The sequence below is a fragment of the Phalacrocorax carbo genome, chromosome 14 (genome assembly GCF_963921805.1).
Source record: "Phalacrocorax carbo chromosome 14, bPhaCar2.1, whole genome shotgun sequence".
In the NCBI taxonomy this organism is placed as follows: domain Eukaryota; kingdom Metazoa; phylum Chordata; class Aves; order Suliformes; family Phalacrocoracidae; genus Phalacrocorax; species Phalacrocorax carbo.
The window spans coordinates 17,465,365-17,487,855 of record NC_087526.1 but is presented as its reverse complement, the minus strand read 5'-3'; the positions used below and the strand labels follow the sequence as shown (position 1 = coordinate 17,487,855).

Genomic DNA, 22,491 nt, shown 5'->3' with positions numbered 1-22,491 from the left:
AATGAGTATTGATTTCTTTAATTGCACTTGGTAATTCAAATAGATTTTATTATAGAAAAGTATTTTTTCCTGTTCTGTTGAATTGCCCATGTTCATAACTTCTGCTTCCATGTTGGCCTGTCCCAGTCTCACCACTGATTTGAATTGATAGCACAGTTACATGGGATGTTTTTGAGAGGATGAAAATGACATTTTTGACGTCTTGTAGTCTTAGGGAGAGTGTGAGGATCTTGATCTGGGGAGGGTAACTTACGTTTGCTGACACCTTTTCACTTTTGTCATCGAGTACTTTGAGTAAGTCTTGGTTTCTGCCTGAAAGGGGGAGCAAACGTAGGTTTTTACTGCTGTCAGTTTTTTTTAGCTTACTTGTATAAACTAGAGGAAAAATAGGAGCCTGAAATAAAATACTAAGCCTTACGCTTTGAGGGAATGGTTCAGTGTTGAGGAATTCGCCATATAGTATTCTTGTTACAGAAACTGTAGGTGTCAGTTCAGGATCCAATTTCAGTGTTATTGCTCAGTCAGAGTTCGCCTGTGTAGGTGTTGATTGAATCTGGGAAACTTTTAAAGCAAGAACTGAGTGCTGGTTAAGATCTAGCTGAGGATCCTGCATGGTGCAACTGAGAACTGTGTGTAGTCCAATGTCTTGTTTGAAATGTCTTTTGGATAGAAGAAGAGAGGTGATGCTGTTCCTTGCAATTTCTTGAAATGTCTAGTGGTCTTCATGTCCACTTTGAATCTTTGCTGTTTATGTTCCTGTTGCATTAAAAAAAAAACCCCAAACGACCCAAAACAAAGCCCCAAACAAACCAAACAACTTGACTGAAGATCTGAGGCATTGTATTTTGAAATACCAGAGCCAAGGAGATAATCAGAAACTTTGTGTCCTAAAACTTACTCATCTTGCTATGAAATTGTATGCATAAACAAAACAGTAGGCAGGAGCATAGATGAATAGCTAGTACAGAAACTGTTTCTGGTTTAGTACTTTAACACGTGTGGAGGTTTATTTCTGTTTTTATGTGTAGGGTAAAATACAGTGAGACATATTTCACGGTAGCTGTAGGCAAAACTTGGTAGGCAGACTTTTTTGTCTGCAGGCAAAAAAAAGTCTCTCTTAATCAGCTCCCCAGGTCAGCACCAAAACAACTTTAAAAGTGGTATTTAAGCATTTGTGAGACTTGTACTTAGTCTCCATAAGATGCCATTGGGATTGTATAATACAAATGGTGTCTGTAAATACTGTTTTGCAGTCTGATACAGCCATTACCTTTTCTCATCTGCAGGCATGTGGTTTCAGCACAGCATGGCTGCGGTCATCCAATTGCAGGGTCTTCCAGTTGTTGGGGAGACTGGACTTCTCTGGATTGACCATTCCTGATGGGGGCATGCATATTGTAGGGGGTGGGCTGGATGAGGCTTTCATCGTTTTACCAGTGATGAATATACAAGGCTTTGTATCATGTATGCAGATAGTATAAGGTCAAAACTATTGCAGAGCAATAAAATCCTTATGTGCAAAATGTCATTGAACTTAGTCTTTGACAGTTTCAGAATGGGCACGTAGCTATGCTGGCAGTTTTGGAACACTGGTGCTGGGGTGAATGGCAAAGTCAGCTTAGGCTTTGTAGAATTGACTGTGAAGCTGCTTTGGTATAGAAACTGCTTATGCTGCTATACATGAAGAAACAAAACATGCTTATGTCTTGCCGCTTATGTAGGAGCTGCATTTCAGATCTTGGGGCTACCTTCAGTATCCCAGTTCAGTTACATCTGTGCTGCATCTCCAGTGAATGCAGGACAATCTCCTGCTGGTTGGTTTTGCCAGTGATTTTTATTAACCCACTACCTGTCCTGCCTACCATGTAGTCCTACAGAGCCACCAGTGATGTAGAATGCCTCAGAGGAATTGGACAGCAAGCTTACCCAGAAAAAAAAAACTTTAATGCTACTTTGTACTGAAAAAATATATTTATTCAAACTGCCAAATTTACAGTGCCTCTTTATCAAGCCAGAGAACGATGTTTTTTCTTGGAGTTCCTCTTTTTTCCTCTATTGTGCTCTGACTGGGGGGGCAGAAGTCCCTGGGTTTGGCACAGATACACTAAAGAATGAAGGAGATAAGAGGCTGGATTGTGGGAGTGAATTGCTTGCCTTCTGAGCTGCTTATGAAGTACTGAATTGAGACAGTACTAAGTTTGGAAGTGGGACTGATTTAAAGGCAGGGGTTTGGGTGTGATAGTATGTAGGGAATGGTTTAATCATACTTAGTGATTTGGAAAACAGTGTTTGCAAAGGTATGTTAGCTTTTGAAAAAGACTGCAGTGATTCTGCAGTTTCCAAAGAGAAGACAATAGAGGCTGTTTGGAACGTTTGCTGTAACTGCTTGATTTTGCTCTTATATGATGATACAACAGATTTCTCCAGTTTCCAGAGGAACCCTCTTCTGTTGGAACTTAGTGGTGTGCCAGGTTTGGGGCTCAGCACTGACAGAGCTTGAAACTGAACAGAATAGAAAAGACTACAGGTGTGGGTATACAGGACCTGCACTGTTAGCAGAGCAGAAAGCTTGTTTTAAAAGACAAAAATCATGACCCCTGAAGGGATCAGTGTTAATGTAAGCGTAATATTCTCTGCATTGCCCTGATATAAATGTGCCTTCCTGTAAATATTTGAATAATTGAATAGTCTTCAAAAGCTAGATTACCTTGTGGTGATTTTTATGGGGAAGAAAAGGCTCTCCCTTTCAAACAGAAGTATGTACTTTCAGTGATGTAGACTTAGAAATATATTCTTTCGGAAGTAGTGACTTGTCTAAATCCTGGAGTTCCTGAGACAGGTCTAATCCTCATAGTGGAATAGGAAGTTTTGGAGAAAAGCTGTACAGCTTTGGGGGTAGGCCTATTAACTACCCCTTGTTTCAATTGTGGCTTGTATTTTTGTTAATATGTATTTGTATATATTGTTGTAAATGTTAATTTCATTCTTGAGCACTTGAGAAAAACCCATTCCCAGAGTTACCAAAGTGAAAAGCCTGCTTGTGTCTCAGTTAGTTACCAAGTTAGTACAAATGCATTATCTGCTGAAGAAAATTTTAGAAGAGATGCTCTGGTGAAGTGTTATTTCCAAGTCATAGCTATGACGGTGTATGATTAGTTCAGGGTTGTTTGCTAACAATCTGTTTTGATGTAGTTCAAGGTTTTTAAGAAGTGCTTGCAGGAGAGGACAGAGGCTGAAACATAAAATCTTAAAGCAGATGCAAGCCTCTGTGTTCAGGGCTTTCTTTCTGAGAAACAGAGTTCTCCACATGGTCAAGGTCATGCTGGTGGAATGTGGATGGGCTTTGGTGTTGTCTGTTGGCCGTTTGTGAAGAGTGATGTGATGGCTCCCGGCGAAGGTCATATCGTATGGTTTCAGTGTTGCTCTAGGGCTGTATGTTTCAGGGTGAAATTGTTGAGATATTCTGAGTAATTTATCTAGTGTAATGTTCTACCAAGTACGTATCTGCTTGAGGAAGCTGTTCCTGAAATTAGCTGCAAATGAAAAAGATGGCTTGCTTTGCAAGGTGTTCTGAGTATGGGGGCTGCTGGATCAAGTTAAATCCAGTTGCGTGATGTGAGAGAGAACCCAAAGCAGCCCAAGTTTTGTAATTTGGGAGGGGAGAAGGAGGAATACTTTGCGGGAGAGGACAGTGATATGAGTTTTTTCTGCCCATACAGTTTCTCCTCTCTTTCAACTTTCTGAGCAGCTGCATTGTAACAAGCTTGGCTAAGTTGGTGAGCTGCAGTACTTGTGTGCTCTGACAAATGCTGGTGTTCAGCTGGCTCTAGCTGTAGAGTGGACAGAGTTTAGATTTTTCACAGTATCTGCAGCCTCTGTAAGTATGGTTAAAAGGCTTCTACTGTTTTTTTTCAGATTTCCCTTTAGCTGTGATACTTGTAGGATATTTAAATATTTGGCTGAAATTATAGTAAGGCCTTCCTCACCAATATTGATATTTGATTATAGAAGCCCTGTTGTATGAGACCTTGTTACTGAAGTCAGGAGATGTGCGTGTTCCTCTTCCAGCCTCATGTAGGTGAGCTGAAATGACTCCCGTTCTTTAAGACTGCAGCTATTACCGAAGGGGACCACTGCAGAGAGCTTCAGTAATGTATTTCCAGTACTTTTAGGAGCATGTGTGTCCCTACTCAATGAAAAGGAAAAATAAGTTTACAAGGACAAGAGTCACTGCAGCTGTAATTTCTCCTACAAGTGTTCAGCAAAATGTGTGTCTGCTCCACATTTGGAGGCATGGAATTCTATTGCTAGTGTGAGAATGTGGTATTTTAATGATGTAAATCTGCAGAGAAAATAGTGGATGTTTGAGATGTGGGTGGATAAACTGTTTAAAGAAGAAAATGTAGCTTTGCACTTCCTTCTTGGATTTCCAGTGGTGGTGTGGGGTTTTTTTTGTTTTTAATTATTATTGTCTGTTTTTCATCAGAATGTAAAACTCCAACCGCCTTAACTTTTCCTTGATTTTCTTCCCCCTCACTTTCCCAATTAAAACTTATGGAGGTGGTAGGTAAATCTCCCCTGCCTCAACCTCTAGCCCTATTAGAATACAGCCATTCCTGGACTGATTCAGGTCCATGGTGGGTGAACTCACAGTTTATCAGATACTCTAGAAAACTTGCAATGTTTTTCAGTGCCTAGGTGGCTAAAATATTTTTTCTTTTGGTGTGAATCACTGTGTTATGAATTGAGCTTACAGGCAATAGCGGTGTTTTGTTGTGGTGTGTTTTTTTTCCCATACCATTGCAGGCTGCTTTAACAGTCCTGAAGATAAGTCTAAAAGCAGTGCTCTAGAGGAAGAGACAGCATATCATCTTCTGGTAGAGAATTTTCTTTGCAGTGTGGTTATGATACTCGAGGTGGTGGGGGTGCCTCCATGGCCAGCCCTTGGTACATGGCCTGGTTTAAAAAGTGTGTTGATGGAGTAGCTTTTCCCTGCAATAGAAGCTTTATGATTTTCCTAAAGGTCTTTGATTTCTGAACCACACTTCAACGTAGTTCTTCATAAAATAGTATTAATCCTTTTACAGATGCAGCTCAGTTGGAATCATTGCTGTTCATGCATTGTGTGAACCAAAATGCTGCTGCTTATTTCTGTTGCGGTGCATGTCTCATTATTCTTGTAGTTTGAGACTAGAAAGATTTTTAATTAAAACTCGCATCCATTTTATACATCTTTAATTGAATCTTCAAGATATAGCCTTACTGTAAGGAGGACAGTATTGAATAAAACTTACATTTTTGGATGCTGTAACCTTGAAGACTACACAAATGGATCATAATTTGTATCTTATAATTGTGGGAAATGACTGACAAAAATTTGGGAAAAATAGCTCCTGATGAGGCTTTCCACTAAATGTACCTTGAGAGGAACTATTTTGGCAAGATTCCTTAAACCTTTATATTATCTGTTGGAAAGGCGTCATAATGAAAACTGTTAAAATGGTGGAGAAGTGGTTAGGTAGAAAGCAGTGCAGATATGCAAGCAGTATAGTCAGTCTTCTAAAATTGGTTAAAGAAGCTATGTATTTCTAACGTCTTTGAACTCCATTGCATTTGTAGTGATGAGGTGACATAGTGTTCTAGTGTGTTTCATGAACATGGTAGCTGTTGAAAGATTGTTATTGTGTTTGGGTTTGCCTGATTCCCGTTTACTGGATTCCTTGTTTTCATCAAAACCGGGAGGGGGGAGAGGATATCATGAAACTTGTATCTCTGTTGTGAATAAACATTGGGTTGCAGAGTTCTTAATTGACCTGGAACTTGGACCGATGGGCAAAGGTTGAGCTTGAATCTTTCATGGTCCAGTAGCTACCACTTTGAACACATTTTTGGAATGATTCTGCACACTGTCACTTGGGAACCCTTGTTTAAGAGATAATTGTCCCCTTTACTTCCTGCAACAAAAAAATACAGAGGTCCCTTAACATCTAGCTTTTGGGGATTATGGTGCATAAGCTTATTTTGTGTATGTCTTGATTAGTGATTGATATTTAATTGCATTTTTCAGGGGAATAAAATCAGCAGTGTTGATATTACAAAATGACAAAACATCCTCCGAATAGAAGAGGGATCAACTTTGAGGTGGGAGCCCAGTTGGAAGCCCGTGACAGATTAAAAAACTGGTATTTTTTTAAAACCATTCATATTATATTAACTCTAAGTCTTTAATATCTTAACATTTTGTATTGGTACAACATTTAGAGTCCAGTCATTGGTTTGTAGGAAAGTAGTTAATTTATAAAAGCTTGTATACCAGTGGTTGAAATGGGCGATAGATGCTGATAAGTTGTGTTGGCCCTTAAAGAGAAGTGTACTGGTGCTATCTGTGTCTAGGAAGTAGGACTATGCATAAATCTAGTGGGACTTCAGACTCTGGTACTCCTGAATTCACATTTTAAATTCTGTGCTATACACAGATTGCAGAGCAGACGTTATGAAGAGATAAATCCTTTGCAGTACAGAATACCCAAGGTAGTTCCTTGCTACTTCCTTTCCCCATTGCTGTTGTGAATTTGTAGGCTTTGAAGTCTGAAATTGTTACAGCCTGTGCTCCTGTGGGGTGGTTAGCTTTAGAATTAAGACTTGGGTGGGGAAACACATTCCACAGTAAGAAGTCTGCTCTGGAGCCTGTCTTGCAGGCTTCAGCTGTGAGGAAGAACACTTTCTTGACTTACCACTGCAGTAGGAAGGGGGATAAAGGGCCTAGAAGTTCCTTGGGCTAACTTTGAGCCTTCTAACTCTGTTCATTGTAGGAAGTCAGCTCAAAAATTAGTATTTAATAGTGCTCAGTGAATGAGGCATACAATGAAAATTGCTGGGGACAAAGGCTTCTTAAATACAGGAATTAATTGGGTTTTAGTTCCTTAAGATATCCTCTCTCCTGGAGTCAGCTATAGCTGACTCTTATTTAAGTCTGTGTGAGTTAGACATGATTGTACTTTAGGCTCCAGAACTTGCCGGCAGGTTAAGCGTGCAGAAGTCAGTGTTGAAAACCATCTGGATGACCCAGAAGGATAGAGCGCAGCCTTAGACACAGGGGGCTTGTTCAAAAACATTTTGGTTGCGTACAGAGTATTCCTCTACTTTCCCGGTACAAGGGGATTGGAATTGTGAAAATGAGTAAACGTAAATCTTTATAGAAAGAACATGAAGTATGAACATTAAATCATACTTGCTTATTATGTTGGCTTTCCTGTGTAACCAAGAGTTGTGTAGGTAGGACTCTGATCTAAATCTACATGCATCTCTTGCATTCTTGAGCTTTGTTTATACAGCAAGAAAACAGTCACACCTACAAAAACGAGATTTCTTAGCCTGTCTGTAATGTAGGCTTATTAAAGATGCAGTTTAGTATAGACTGTGTTTTGAGCAAGACTAATAACTTGTGTCCCTGTTTGGAGAAGGACAGTGTCTCAAAGTATGGGAGTACAAAGCTCTTACATGGGAAAACTTTTTTTTGGAAATTCAACACCTGCTATACTTTCCATGTATCCCTTGGCTTAAAGTTTGGGTATGCTGTGTGTCCAAACTAAGCCACATTGTTTGGTTTTTAAAAACACTCGATCTTAAATGACCTGTCCTACGCCCACTGTTTTGCAGCTCTTTGGTCTCATAACTCAGTTATTAACTCTCAAGTTTTCTTTCACTTCCTAAGCTTTTGAAACCTGGGTCAGAAAGTCTGTTTCCCTGACTGGTGATATACATGTATTTCTGTTTTCAGGGTTTGAACCAAAATTCGTTAGAGCTGGGGGCTTGTGTTTTCTTAGCAGTGTCAGTGGTGACAGGATGAGATGCCTCCCTGGGTGTGGATTTGTAGAGGACAGCAGATGCCTTTTTTCCCCTGCTACTTCCACCTACTGCTGTGTGAACAGGACCACTCTATGGTGTGATTGCGATGCACTCCTTTTATACAGATACAGAACTTCCTGTTTGCTGATACTTGCTTTCCCAGCACTAGACCTTCAGAGGTCCAGGCTTTTTTGTGTACCTTTGTTGCTATGTTGGCACTTAAACACAGAGGGAAGCCTCTTTGTTTGATCGGAGGGCTGGCTTTGATTTCTGTGCTCGCTACCAAACACACCATGAGCCAGTATTACTTCTCAAATGGCAGTGGTGCTTTGGGAAGTATCTAATCTCAGATCCCCATTTACCTGCCTTTCCTGGCAGTGGTTTGTACCCTGAAATGCTGGCTCAAGACTTTGAGGGTGTTTGGATGTGATGCTAGCCCTACTGAAGGGGAAAGAAAATTGCGTACGCTAGCAGAGTAGTCATTGCAGAGCCTGCTCCTTGCCAAAGTGCAAAGTGAATTTTGCCTCTTTAGAACTCTTACTGAAGGTTTCTCTGTATCTGGAATCATAATCTATTGGAAATGCACTTCAATTCCTGGTGCAGTTGCCTGTCACCTCCTAGCCTTGAACTTCAGGGAGTGCAGTGAGTACTTTTGGTACTTGGTTTAGTTCTTGGGGCTTGGCTGATGCATCAAAGCTGTCATGAAAGGCTCGTCACAGTGTCTGTTGGGGCAGAGAGCTCTGGCAGTGCCTCCCTGCATGCTGAAAGATGTCTTGGTACCCAGTGCTGGAGTTCAGAGGATGGAGTAGTGGGACTGATCCAGTAGCGCAGTCCTAAATGGAGAGATCGAAAGAGGCTAGCGGTACTGTCCCAGATGAATTGTTCTTCAAACTCTTTGCATTGGATCATTTAAACTCTTCAGTGCTGGCTAGCTGCAGACATCCTCTCTCATGGAAAAGAGGATGACTCTGCACTGGATGCTTGCAGTAGGCAAATGATGACACCTCTTTTGAGTTTTTCTGTCTGTTCTGCAAATAAAATGGATTTGAATAAACTTTTGATTCTGGTTGAGGCTCTTGAGTGTTGAGAACAAGAATAGTAGTATTAGTGTGTTGTGCTACCCTGTTAAGGTAGAGATTGTTGGTCCCATGAGGTTAATGGCTCATGCTGTCAGAACTGTTTCAGTACTGAAAAGATGAAGCCCCACAGCTGTTGTCCATCATAGTACTGGTTTTTCTAGATGCTTCTTTCCTCTTAGCATTGCTTTGACTGCAGTAAGCTTGTCCCTTCTTAGTTCTGAGAGAGAGGGGGTTTACAGCAATTTAATTTTGGTATATAGGAAAGGAGAAGGGAGACAAACTAGTGCAGGACTGAGAGATAGGAACTCTTCCAGTCAGCACGCTGACTCTGAATTTCCAGATTTTCACCTCTTTGCAGAAGAGGATGGTTTTACACTTGTGTCTACATTAAACCTATTTTCATAGTTTGCTGTGCTGTGACAGCAGTCGTGTGAAGTTGCCAGTCACTGTTAACCTCTGTCTATTGAGAATTATGCTGTTTGAGCTTCTGATTGTCACCTGGGTTCTCACCAAAATTAAAGCCAGCAGTTTGGGCATCTTAGAGCTTTCCCCTTACTGTTTAGCCAGCGCATAAAGCTTTGAAAGGTACAAGCTCATCATTTTTTTTTAATTGAGCTGGAAAGCTACTTGTTTTGGCCTCCCAATATTTTGCAAGAAGTTGTTTCTGATTTCAGCTTGTTTTTTGCAGTGTGTTAATAAATACTCAAATCAGTACCAGTTGGGGATTTTTTATACAGGATCAGTTAGCTGTCTTGCTGACCTGTGGAGTCAGCTAAATGCTTCCTTTGTGGTTTGGGGGAGGATATGTTGGACTGTCCTGGGACACAAGGCAGTTCTTTCTTTTTCAGGCCTTAGCCAGGCTTCTGCTATTGGCCTTTCACTTTGTGTATCCTCCTGTAGTATGTTTTCTTGATCAACAAGTGTGAATTTCATTGAAGTTACCTCTACCCCATAGCATGTTCACAGGCTTTTTGGTGCATGTTTCTGGATATACTGTACTACTACTCTTCTGTGTAGATCTGTGAGGACTTGTGGCATGCTTGATCAACACTTTGAAGGCTAGGGGACAAATGTTGGAGAAGGGAAGCTTGCACTGTCCATGTGTGGTGCTCAGAGCTGTTGAGAACCTGTGAACCTTTTGAAGTTGCCAGTGCTGTGTTTTGCATCTGAAAGGAAGGGTGGTATCAGGGAGGGGGCTGTCAAAGCTTGTGGATAGATGTAGCACAGCTTCTGCTAGGTTTACTATTGCAGTCAAGAGCACTGAACTTACATGTGCTGATGTTGGTTGCTTCAGAAAAAGATGATTTGTTCATGCTTTGCAGTATGTTATCCAGGAGCTGACTGAAAGCTCCAGTTCAGCCACGCTGGCTCTCAACCAGACTGAGATTTGGTCTCATTGTCAGGTATGTTTTTGCTGGTTTTGATGATAAATCAGCATCTCCCTCCCCACCTCATCAGGGAGTCTTTAGAAGGTGAGGTGGGATATGTGCAGATGACTGTTGCATGGTTCTGGGTTGATGGTGGTTCTGATGGAGAAGGTTCCCCCTTTCACTGGGTCTGCAGCAGGGAATGGTCTCGCGTCATAGAGGTAGTTGGCTCTTGTTGCTTCGGCTTTCCTTTCACCAGAGGGAGAAGGTTAGTGGATTGATTGTGTTTACCACAGTTGGTTATTTGCATGGACTGGATCATTAGCTTAATGTTGAGCCAGTGCTCTGTCATTTTTAACAACTTCCCTCTTGATCTTTGGGAATCAGGACAGACCCTAGGCCCATTGCAGTCCTGATGGCAAAAGCAACCTTCTGGCTAGTCTCTTGTTGAGAGAACCTGGGAATTCCTACCCCCGTTTCTGCAGCGCGTTGCAGTAAGCTGGACACTGATTTTTGTCGTTACCCATACTTAGTGACAGGTAGTTGCTGAGATATCTAAGAATAAACTATGTTTTTATTAAACTATATTGTTACATGTGGAAAGACTGAATATTCCCCCCTCATGAGCCTGTGCAGGGCAGTGCTTGGGGTTACCTAAATATGAAATATGTTGACTGTCACATGAAGGAAGTTACTTCCTTCCTAGGAAGCTGGTAACCAGATAGAGATGTCCATGCCACAATTATCTCCCGTTTGTCTTCCTCTCCTCCACAGCCTTTGGTGCATGTGTTTTGACAGTATATTGGGATAAGCTAATGTCATGGCTTGAGGCATGTGGCACTCAGTGTTAGGCAGGGCCTTAGTCTGTGGTTGCAGTGTAAGGCTCTACGTGGCCTATTTGTAGCTCTTTTTGAATAAGTCATGACTGGACGTGTTGCAGATCTGCTGAAGAATTTCCATTGTAGGTAGCTTTTCATCTGTGTAGTATTGTAGAATGGTACTCTCTGTTGCATTTAAGTCTTAATTCTGACATGTCTGGGTTTTATTTTTAGCATCAGGCTTGATACTTTCGAGATGCCATTTCCTACCCCTTGTTCTATCTTTAAGCGTGATTTATCAGGTAAAGAATACTTGTGGATTTGGGTTGGTGGTGTTTTTTTGGTGTTTTTTTTTCTTCAGCCCTTTGTTCAATAATTCAGTGAAGCCTTGCTTTTCTTCCAAAAATGACTGAAAACACCAGCAAGTGAAGATTTTCTCCTGCCACTGTTATTGTGTGGGGGAAAAAACATCGATACTTCGGTTGTTATCTTCAGCTGGGATAGTGAAATACGCTATGATTCTGAAATACTTGCTGAAGTTACAAATTACCAGTGCAATTAAAGAAATGCATAATTTATAAGATCTTCCTGATTAGAAACAACTGGATTTGACTGTTCTCAGATACCTGTACCTGAGAGATTTCTGTTTAAAAGTCCCAGGATTTTGCAGATGAAACTTAACTTTGAGATCTGATAGACTTTTGCTGTTACACTGGGAACATGGTTCATGATGCCTGTTGATGGATAACTCTGAGAGAAGTGAATGTGTTGACCTCCAGGTGTTATTCTTGATAAGGGGGAGCCGATGCTACATGTGTATATGTGAATAGATGTGTAGATGTGAAATTTCTAGGTGTAGGAAAGGTTTTTCTGACTTCTTGATCTCCTTAGTTGTCTCCTTTTCCTGCAGCCAATGCTTGCCTTTACAAATTCCAAAACTAAACAGCACTGTGCTGAGCTCTTCCTCATTTTGTAGCATATGTATTGTTTATACAAGTGATACATCAAATAATATTAAGATTCTAGAAACTAAAGGTTGTTAGGTGTAGTAACTGCTCCCCATCACACCTGATCAAGCAGATCTTCAGATATTTTGCTTTTGATCATGCAGAAGGTCCCATTTGTGTTATGTTTGGTACTGTAGTTAAGTGTTTCAGACTCTTACCTTATTGTTGATTGGAATACTTTAATCTACCTTTTGACCAGGTATCCAGCTCACATTGAAGAAATTGATTTTGAAGAAGGAAAAGTACTAATCCATTTCAAACGCTGGAACCACAGATATGATGAATGGTTTTGTTGGGACAGTCCTTATTTGCGTCCCTTAGAGAAGATACAGTTAAGGAAAGAAGGATTACAGGAGGAAGAAGGTTGTGCGGTAAGCAGAAAATAGAGGCTATTTGAGTATGTAACAATTCAATGTGTAGTTCTATGAATTATGACCATTAAAATGCTTCACTGTTGCTGTGTTGCCTGCTGTATAAGTTTTATGATTTAAGTATTGGAAAACTAAAATTTTCATGGTTTAATGAAGTTGTAAGTCTCAGTAATTCTCATTTAACACATTTAACTACTGTCTTGCAGGGTTTTCATATAAATGATCAGGTGTTGGCATGCTGGTCTGACTGTCGCTTCTATCCAGCCAAAGTTATTTCTGTTAACAAAGATGGTAAGGAGTTACTTTTGGTTTTGTCCTGCTTGTTAGTAATGCATTTCTAACTGTATTCTAACATTTTTGCTTAGGTGGAGAGAGAGTACAGCAGATAAAAAACAACTGAAAATTTTATTTTCAATTATGTGTGTTCGTCAGCCATCAACACTTTTAACCTAACATCTTATCCTTATGAGATAAAAGAACTTTCTGCTGGGATATCCAGTCAGTAATTGCTTTAAGTGTATGTTTGTGAAAAGTTGAAGTTTGTTGTCAAGAGATGCATGTAACTGCAGTAACACTAGTGTCAGAGCTGCAAAATCCTTTTACAAATGAGTGGGGGGGAAGCACAGTCAGGCTTTCCTATTTGAATACCAGTAAGTAACCATGAAGGACTTGTTCTTGTGCTGTGCTTTCTTTAGATTGACCATATGTTTTAAGATCAAGGAGGAAAAAGTCTGTGTGATTATCTGTTGGAGTATTCCACCATGTCGTGGTTCAGCCTCACTCGGCAGCTAAACACCACGCAGCTGCTCGCTCACTCCCCCCATGCCTGTGGGACGGGGGAGAGAATCGGAAGAGTGGAAGAACAAAAAAAACCAAACCTTGTGGATTGAGATAATAACAGTTTAATAATTACAATAAAATAATTATAATAATGATTATGATAATAATAAAAATAATGATAATACAATAAAGGAAAGGGGAAAAAAAGGCAGAAACGCAAACGACACAACCGCTCACCACCCACCGACCGACACTGCCCGTCTCTGAGCCACGATAGCCACTTCCCTCCCTGTTCCAGCCAGCTCCTCCCAGTTAACATCCTGGGCACGACACTACATGATCTGGAATATCCCTCTGGCCAGTGGGAATCTGCTCTCTTGGCTGTGCCCCCTCCCCTCCCGGCTGCTTGTGCCCCTGGCAGAGCCTGGGAAGCTGGAAAAGCCCTTGACTAGTACAAGCCCTGCCCAGCAACAGCCAAAACATCTGTGCGTTGTCAACATTATTCTCGTACTAAGTCCAAAGCACAGCACTAGGCCAGCTGCAGTGAAGAAAATTAACTCTATCCCAGCTAAAACCATGACACACCAAAAATATTTTGGGGTTTTGTGAGGAGAGTATATCTAAGGAGCAATTCTAAGCTTAGACATGCACCTTTATGCTTACCATAATTATTTTTGGTAGCTTCACTTTTTCTCCCTTACCTGGCCTGTGATAATACCTCTTCTGTTGAAGTTTCTAACAACACAGATAAGGCAGCTTTTATCTACAGCTAAATGTGCAGCTAGAGTATTGGAACTGTTAGCAGATGCTTTGTTAAATAACTTCTGATCTCTAAACTCTTACGCTTTATTTTCAATTTTTAGGTACATACACTGTGAAGTTTTATGATGGTGTAGTTCAGACTGTCAAAAACATTCATGTCAAAGCTTTTTCCAAAGATCAGGTAAGTACTGTGCTCATGCTACTAGTGTACTAAAAAATTAACAGTTCAGGTGACTAGATTTATGAACTGTAAAATACGAAATGGATGAAACATCTCTACTGCTACCATACAGTACAACTGAAATAAAACCTGACAAAATGACAAGGTTATGCAAATCTTCATCGTATGATTTGCAATGCTCTTGGGTTCATGTTCTCATGAATGCACCTCTTGTTTAGTTCAAGTTGTAGGCATAAGAATAAAACGGTTTTCTAAAAATCATTGGAAGATTCAGAATGTACACACTTACTTAAAAACTTACTGAACTTACTTACTGAAAAACATTTTAGTTGTTTCACATGTTTGAGATCAGTTTCAACACATGCATCTTAAGAAACGAAGGGAGGGGAACTATGGAGTAGACAGATACTATTTTGTTCCAAAGTAACTACTTGATACACTTTTTTTACTAAACTGTGTTCTGATTCTGTTGTTTGCCTATTCTACCAACCCTTCACCTGCTCAGTACTGTGGATTCAATCTTCACCTCATGATGGAATGTAGGAGTGAGCCCTTCAAAAAAAAAAAAAAAACAAAACCAAAACCCCACCAAAAACCCACAACTTTTTTTTTTGCCTGCTTGTGGTGAGAAGGAAGAAGTGCTGCTTTGTACTTCACTCTTCGTGTGCAGGCACTTTGTAGGAAAAGTTGACAAGTTCTGTTCCTGTGTAGCTTGGTTAAAACTTCAGAATAACACTCATTATAGGAACGGTTTTAAGTTTGAGATCTTGCCACACGTTCCTGTGTGGTAGCTGTAGCCTGTGCTTTTAGTCATGTCTTCTGCTTTTTGTTTTCTGGAACTTTAAATCTGAACAAAGAAATTCCCTCCCCCAACAGAAGTCTTAAATACAGATTCCAATAACGAACACTAATGGGTACAATTTAAATCTGTCACTGTTGTGAAGAGGCATGTTATTCCTTCAGAGGTCTCCAGATTTGTGTTTGGTCTCACATTTTCAAAAAGTGATCTTTTTATTACCTGTGTGCCAAGTATGTTTGAAATAATATCTAGAGGGCAAACAGATTGTACATTCACCATTTTATTGCATCAAGGTTACTTCTTAGGACTGTGGTCTGAAAATGGCAATCTAAAAAGGTATCAGTCGATGTGAGCCACATATAGATAGGAAGAGGCAAAGATGTAGTGTAGTACAAGGAGAATAGGGAGTCTTAAGCGTATTCTCAGAATTATGTATAATTCAATTCAGCTGTTCTGCTTTCTTTCCCCAGAGAGGTATCAAGACGTATTTAGCCTTTCTTGTCCTCTGGTCCTTGTTCAAAGTTTAAGCTTGTGTGTCTTGCAGTATGGTTTGGAGCATGGTTGCTCTTTAATGCTTTGAGTTATAAGGCAACAAGAAGAGGGATGTCAGTTCAACTAAAGGCAGTGTTGACACACAAACAAATATAAATTATTAATCCAGGCACAAAGTTAGAAGGTTTCTGTTCATCAGAGTGGAGAAGTTCTGAGACAGCCTGTAGCAGGATCTCTGGAAGGGAAAAAAACCAAAATCATCATCCCCCCCCAGGTGGTGTTAATATGAAAACTGATCACAAAATGGAAGGGGCATTGAGTAGCAGTGGCCTGTTGATACAGGGGTGTTCTTCCTGGTTTGGTGTTATTATATGAGAACTATGGGGAAATAAGTTTACAGCTGAATACTGATGTAGCTTGTTGGCCAGGGACTGTTAAGGCTTTTTGTGTCCTGTCACGCTGAACACTAAACTTTGTCTTTCTGTAATTTAAGTTTTGTTTTTAAATGTAAATATATACATTTTAACATAATGTGGTTCCTGATGAAGTTGGTGATTTCATTTGCTTTATGTGACTCTTCACTGAGCACATTTCAGTAGCGGGGATAATTACAAGCTAAATACTGATCTATTTTGAATGGGATGCTTTTGTGAAACAAAGGCAGTTTTTGCATCCAAGTGATAGAGCTGTTTGCTCTTTTCTGTGCTCTGGACTCCCACTCTTTCTTCAGTGTCCCAAGTAGGTTTTAAGTAGTACTGTGCAAGCTAGTACGGATCTAACCTGCACATGAGAATGAAGGAACAGCAAATCTCTTACTCCATTGAGTTGCAAAATGAGTGAATCTGTTGCACTGTTCTATTGAAGCTGCATGGGCCCTTGAACAGCTCAAGGACCTGAGTTTTAATCTGTGGATTGCAATAGAGTATATGCTTTTTATCCTTTGAAAAATTGGACAAGCATGTGAGTCTGCTAAATACAAAGGTAGGGGTGGGCTTTCAGATTGCAATAAGTTAATTTTCATATGTTGTTTTCTTTATTCTAGAATATTGTGGGTAATGCTAGGCCTAAGGAAAGAGGTAATGAAATTCCGTCATCTCCTGAAAAGCGGGAGAAATTTAAAGAACAGAGGAAAGCAACAGGTAATGCAAAGAAAGACAAGGATGAAAAGACACTAAAGACCGAGAGGAAAGCTAAGCAACCTGATAAAGAAGGAAAACTGATAGTCATCTCAGAAAAAGGCAAGATCTCAGAAAAGAATATATCTAAGAATGGAAAAGAAGATAAAGAGAATATTTCAGAGAATGATATGGAATATTCAGTAGATACACAAATTGAGAAGAAGACTGAGAATGACAATGTAAAGAGTCCACAGGAAAACACAAAAGAAACTAAACGAAAACGTGGAAGACCACCAATAACACCGCCAACAGGTAGGTAGCTAAACTTAAATGTTTAAGCCATATACCAGAACCCTTCAAAACTTACCTAAAGGTATGAAAAGTATCTTGTTCTTTCACAGCCTCAGACTCTAGAAACTTCTAAAAAAATTTAAAGTCATCTTTGTTCAGGCTTGGTTAGGACAGCTGAGAGCGTACTTGTTAGTTAGGTTTGGAGTTTCAGTGGTTTGGTCAGAGATTAGATTTAGGCAAGTAATCTTCATATATTATAGAACATGTCTGCAGCAAGATTAAATGCTAATATGTAGACTTCAGAAAGCCAGGTGAAATTGTGTTTATGCAAGTCCAGTATTTTAAGTTGTGAGGCTTGGGAGTTTGTTTTAAAGAGTTTGGCAGCTTCATGTCCAGTCAACTTTTGTTCTCTATCTAAATATATAGAGCCAAGTTCTCAGACGCTGCAGCCCATAACTTTGGAGTTACGACGTCGGAAAATACCTAAAGGAGGTGAAGTTCCATCAAAGCGTCCCAGGATTGAAAAAAACTTGTGTAAGTATTTTTATGGTATTCAACACTTACAGTATTTATACATATAAGTTCTTGAAATATAGGTGGAGGGGGGGAAAAGTCTATAGTATTAATCTTGAACCAAGATACACAGAACAGCTGAAGCGCAGCACCTGTTTTTCTTAAATTGGCCATTCATATGTAGTATCATCATGCTGAAAGTCCCGCCTAAATCTTGGAAGCTGGGTTTGGATAAAGGAACCAGAAGCTGTGAGTCTTGATGCAGAAGTTCATAGATATAGGGGAGGCAGTAATATATTGCTTTTGATATGTAGAAGATTATAAAAACCTTTTTCTAGTTGTAGAAACTCTTTAGATGGAGGACCTTGCATTGCATACCACATTGCATATCAAAGAAACTTTAATACTAGATAAATATTCATGTCACTGCAGTCCAATACCTTCTGTTTTATCTTGGTATATTGTGTAGTTATGTTGAACTAGAGTCTGTTGATGAAGAAAGAAAATTATATTTTCTGTAGTAGTATGGACAAGGAGAGGAAGACCTGAAGAAGGCTGTCTTTCCCTTCCTTAGGAAAGGAAGGGAAACTTCAGTCTTAAAACTTCAGTGCGCATACATTATCTAGCTTAGGGTCAAAGTTGTTTGTGTCTGAATTGCCTCATCTAACTTCTGGTATTACTTATGTCTGTGGGATGGTTGCTGTTTTAAGCAGTGTTTTACCAGTAAGATACTGATCTATAGTCTTCAAATCTTTCACTAAAAGAAAAAGTTGAGACACCTATAAGAAGCTTTTGCTCTATTTTTATGCTTATTTATGTTAATATGATTGTAGCTCTTACAGAGGGGCCTAATCACCAGGGCTGTTTAGCTTTTGCTGTTAACCTCAGCCCTTAAACACACTTCCAAAGTGTCACTGGGATGGGAGGTCTTTCAAGTTTGCTTGTGACCTATTTAGTAATCCTGTAACTTCATGGTACCATACAATTTGTTTACTCCAGCTCAGGAAAAATTGAAGAACTCTTCAGATAACCCTGAAAAAGATCAGATCAGGAGACGATCTTCAAGACTCTCCTGTAGTATTGGCCATGAGATTTTAAATACAGATCATGTCACAGCTCCAACAGAAATTCAGCCTTTGAAAGATGCAGTGTCTAGCCAAAAGGAATCTGAGAAGGGTAAGCTGCTTGCTGGTGTGCTCCGGGTTTATGGTGGCATGGCAGTTGTCTAGTTGCTGCAAGCACTATATTTTCACCTACATAACCTGCAGGTTCTATATCTGCAATTAAAACCTGATTTCATCAGCAGTGCAGAGGAAAATCAAGGGAGTGTTATATCTCTTTCTGCTGCCCTGATTGCCTTTTGCTTTTGATTCCCTTGCCATCAGTAACCCTAGCATTTCCCTTGCATGGTGGGAGCTTTTCCAGTAGAGGGATAACTGGCCTTGCAAAAGGAGAGCTCCATAGGCTGTAAAATAACTTAAAGGAAATGTTGTGCTTAGTTTGTTTTTCTAAGGAATGCAGGTTATGCTTGTGAAAATGAGGTAATTATGAAGTTTTAACACTTTTAGATTGAAGAAGTAACCCAAATGCTAAATTTACAGTTTAATCCTACTGTTGAATGCTAAAAACACTGAATGGGATACTTTTACTCTTAGACTGGGTAGAGATAACGCTCCTGTTTTCTGCCTTGGGCTTTGTTTCCTTTCCCTTTCAGGGGGAGCTCTGATAATGGTTTGAGGAGGCCTGTCCCATTTTAGGCTATAGAGTTACAGCCTTTGTGTTTCTAAGCAGCTCTAAATTTAGAGGGTTGCTACAAGTAGCTGTGTTGTAAAAACTTAATTTTGTGTTAATACAACAGCAAGCTGTTTGAGCGTGGCTGAGTATTTGTCTCTACTGTAATGTGATGAACACACACATCAGTGTTCTGGAATATGCTTTTGTGTGTCTTATTCAATAAAAACTTTTTCCTCCATTCTAGTCCAGTTAGAAATTCCTATTGAATCTGACCAAAGTTCCAGTGAACAAGGATCTCCTGGAAACACATCACATAGCACGGCACTCAGTACGGAGTCAGCCAATTTACAGGAAGAAAAAGTAGAAGATGCTGAATCTTCCTATGTTACTCCCAGAACTCAAGAGCCTTCTACTGCTACAGGTTCAAATTTCGATTCCAAATTTATTATCGATGCATTTCTTAAGGCAACTGATGCCAGGTGTTCTGTGCTTGTATGTGTGTCACTAACCAAAATTGTGTGTTGTCACAGTGTCAACTATGGGGGCAAATGCATATTTTTATTCCTTATGGACTCAGTTTTGATCTTACCTTTAGAGATTGACAGTAATCTTCCAAAAAGTGGAAATCATAATTTTTAAATGACTGGGTTTAAGATTCTTAGCATGCGAATGGTGAAATTAGCAAATGCTTGTTTTCAGGTTATAATCTAATGTTTGTAATTCTGGATTAAGTTGGACTAACATCTTAAAGGATCGGATTCTTTTGTCATTTCTGTGCTGCAGGTATGTGGTAACATTGATGTTTCGGAATCCCGATTGTGCATTTCTATATCCTTATGTTTTGGCTTCTGTTATACTTAAGCCTTAGACTATTTAGAGGATTTAGTACAAATTTATGAAATAATTCAAACATTTCAGTGTCTGTTTTAATGTATATAGTCTCTTTTCCCTTAGCTGGGGAATGTACTTACCTAGCTTGTTCAAATTAAGATTTCCTGTACAGATAGCAGACTATGCCAAAACATAGCGCAGTCCTGTGATTATTTCTTGTAACTTTAATACTTGGATCTGCAGCTAACTGGGGAAACTTGAACTACAAACTCCCTAGTTTATGCTCTATCAAAAAAAATCCTTAATTTTAAGTTGCACAGAGCATTTAGAGGGATTTACAGTTGCTCAGTATTGGTAGAGTAACTGTATGTGGTAGCTTTCATCCTGTTTGGTTATTCCAAATTTACCCTGCTGCTTGCACGCATCCTCTTTCACGCATTCTTGTGTAACCGTACAAATGAAATGGTTTCTCTCTTTGCCACTGATGTGCACCTTCAGCGCAGGAAGGCATGTATCTCTCATCCTTTGCTCAGGTTTCATGTGTAAATGGTCTTTTACTGTTTAAAAATCAGGAATTCTGATCTTGCTCTCCTTCCTAACCAGGCTGATGATAATGTCCCACCTGTATTCTAACTATAGTGTATCCAGAGTCTTTTCAGTTGATGTGTGTTGGGGCTGTGGCTTTCCTTCTCTACATTCTGGCAGTGAGTTCAGAAGATACGGAGTGAATGCAGGTTCTTTTTGCTAGTCAGGCTGCTGTGTATTCTTTTCAGTCTGTGAAGTACTTCTGGGTTTAACTTTTTTAAACTGATGGGTTGTAGCTTGTTTTGGCTCGTGAAGGCAAAACCACTGTTTAGTTGTTGTACCTGAATGGAACATTAATCTCTTCCTAACACCAAGGAAATGCCGTTACTCTCTGTATTAGCTCTGACTACATGAGCTATTGACAGCCTGCCTGCAAATCTCTAAGCAAAGGAAGGAGGTAAAAAGTGCTGCTCCTTCCAGGGGCTGTGAATTTGTTCCTCCCCGTCTTGTAGCAGCATCATGATCCACTGCTGGGTTGAACAGTTTGGCAGAGGTTAAACCCCCTTGCTTTCCAACCGACCTCAGGTAATTCTGGGAGGTTGGGGGCAGCTGGGGTTAACTTCTGATTAACTCCAGTGTGTTATCGTGACTAGGCTCCTGTTACATTCTCAGAAACAGAATTAAGACTCAAAATGGAGTCAAGTGCCAAGTCACTTTATTTGGCCAGAAATAAATACAGGAGAGAAAAGCAAAGAAAGAGAGGGGGAAAAAAAAGGTGACAAAGGGAACGAGGGGGGAGGGAGGGAGGGAGTGGGACTGTTGCGATAGCTGTCACCACGGATCTGCCGCAGTCCGTGCAGTCCGGGCGGAGTCCGATGCATCTTTGAGGCCGGTGGAGGGGGAGATGTTCCAGAACACACCCCTGTCGTCTCTGCTGGTTTTCCCTTTTATAAGGCTGCTCTCTTGCATAGTTAGTAACTGTTCTGCATAGCCCTGCCTCCCACTTGGCGGTGGGGCGCATGCCCAGTACTGTCACTAGAAGGTGCTTGAAAGTTCTAGGGGGTCTGAGCCCCCCCATATGTTGCCAGTTGGCCTTGGGCCCAGGCGTATGCGCAGGGGACGAGCACTCTGAGATAACGGGGCGCGCATTCCTGCCGGGTTGACCTTGGTGATTAAACTGTTCCACTCAGCTGCTGCAGTGATCAGGCTTTAGGAGTGAAACTTGCCTGCCAACAATGTTGAGACAAGTTTCTAGTTGCTGACAAGCAGGTAGAACCAATTTAATGTACGCTTTAAGTTGAATACTTCCTCTGAGTAATTACAGGGTAACATCACTGTTTGCCTTAAGTTCGTGTGCTCGCAACTGGTGAAGCTCCTCACAAGCGCTGCTCAGGTACTGCTGTAATAGTCTTGCCCTCTGGGTTAGGTAAACTGGTACCCTGTCTTGCAGTGCCAGCAATGTTAGCAGCTAGGGCTGACTTTGCAGCTCTTTCCTTTGGAATTTGAAGTTCCGCTCCTCCAAGGTGCCACTGAAACTGAACAGGCATCCTTGAATATAATTTTAAGGTGGACAGCCATGTCCTGTTTTGCAATATTTCACCCTGGAGTAGCTTTTGCAGATGGCAGAAGGGGCTGTTTGCTGTAGCAAAGGAGCATTAATTTTTTTTCTTCCTTCATTGGATCTCTGGAAAATGTCCCCGGAGTTCTTAACAAAAAGACTGCAGGCACTTGTGTCACTGGGAGTGCAAAGAAATGCTAAAAAGCAGTGATGCTTTTTGATCCTGTTGGAATCTTGTGCTTCAGGCAAGCAGAAAGACTGGTGGCTGTTGTGACTCCAGTCAGGCATGTGAGAAGGTGTGCAGGTACAGGCATGGCTGCAAACATGCACAGTGATTGAATTGCTCTGAGGTGGAGTGTGCAGGACTTGCACCTTTAGAGACAGCTCTTCTAAGACATAGCAGGTTGCAGCAGTCTT

The 22,491-nt window shown here is 40.5% G+C and overlaps 1 protein-coding gene across 2 annotated transcripts in view; it reads left to right on the top strand.

Moving 5' to 3' along the window:
• PHF20 (PHD finger protein 20) overlaps positions 1–22,491 on the top strand; it is a 77,430-nt gene that overhangs the window by 6,921 nt on the left and 48,018 nt on the right. For both annotated transcript variants that reach the window (XM_064465101.1, XM_064465100.1), the window contains exons 5-12: positions 6,068–6,182; positions 12,319–12,490; positions 12,697–12,781; positions 14,134–14,213; positions 16,547–16,934; positions 17,340–17,447; positions 18,426–18,602; positions 19,405–19,581. In XM_064465101.1, the coding sequence (XP_064321171.1) occupies positions 6,100–6,182; positions 12,319–12,490; positions 12,697–12,781; positions 14,134–14,213; positions 16,547–16,934; positions 17,340–17,447; positions 18,426–18,602; positions 19,405–19,581 (1,270 nt within the window). In that variant the 5' untranslated portion in view covers positions 6,068–6,099. The remainder of the gene's footprint in view (positions 1–6,067; positions 6,183–12,318; positions 12,491–12,696; positions 12,782–14,133; positions 14,214–16,546; positions 16,935–17,339; positions 17,448–18,425; positions 18,603–19,404; positions 19,582–22,491) is intronic.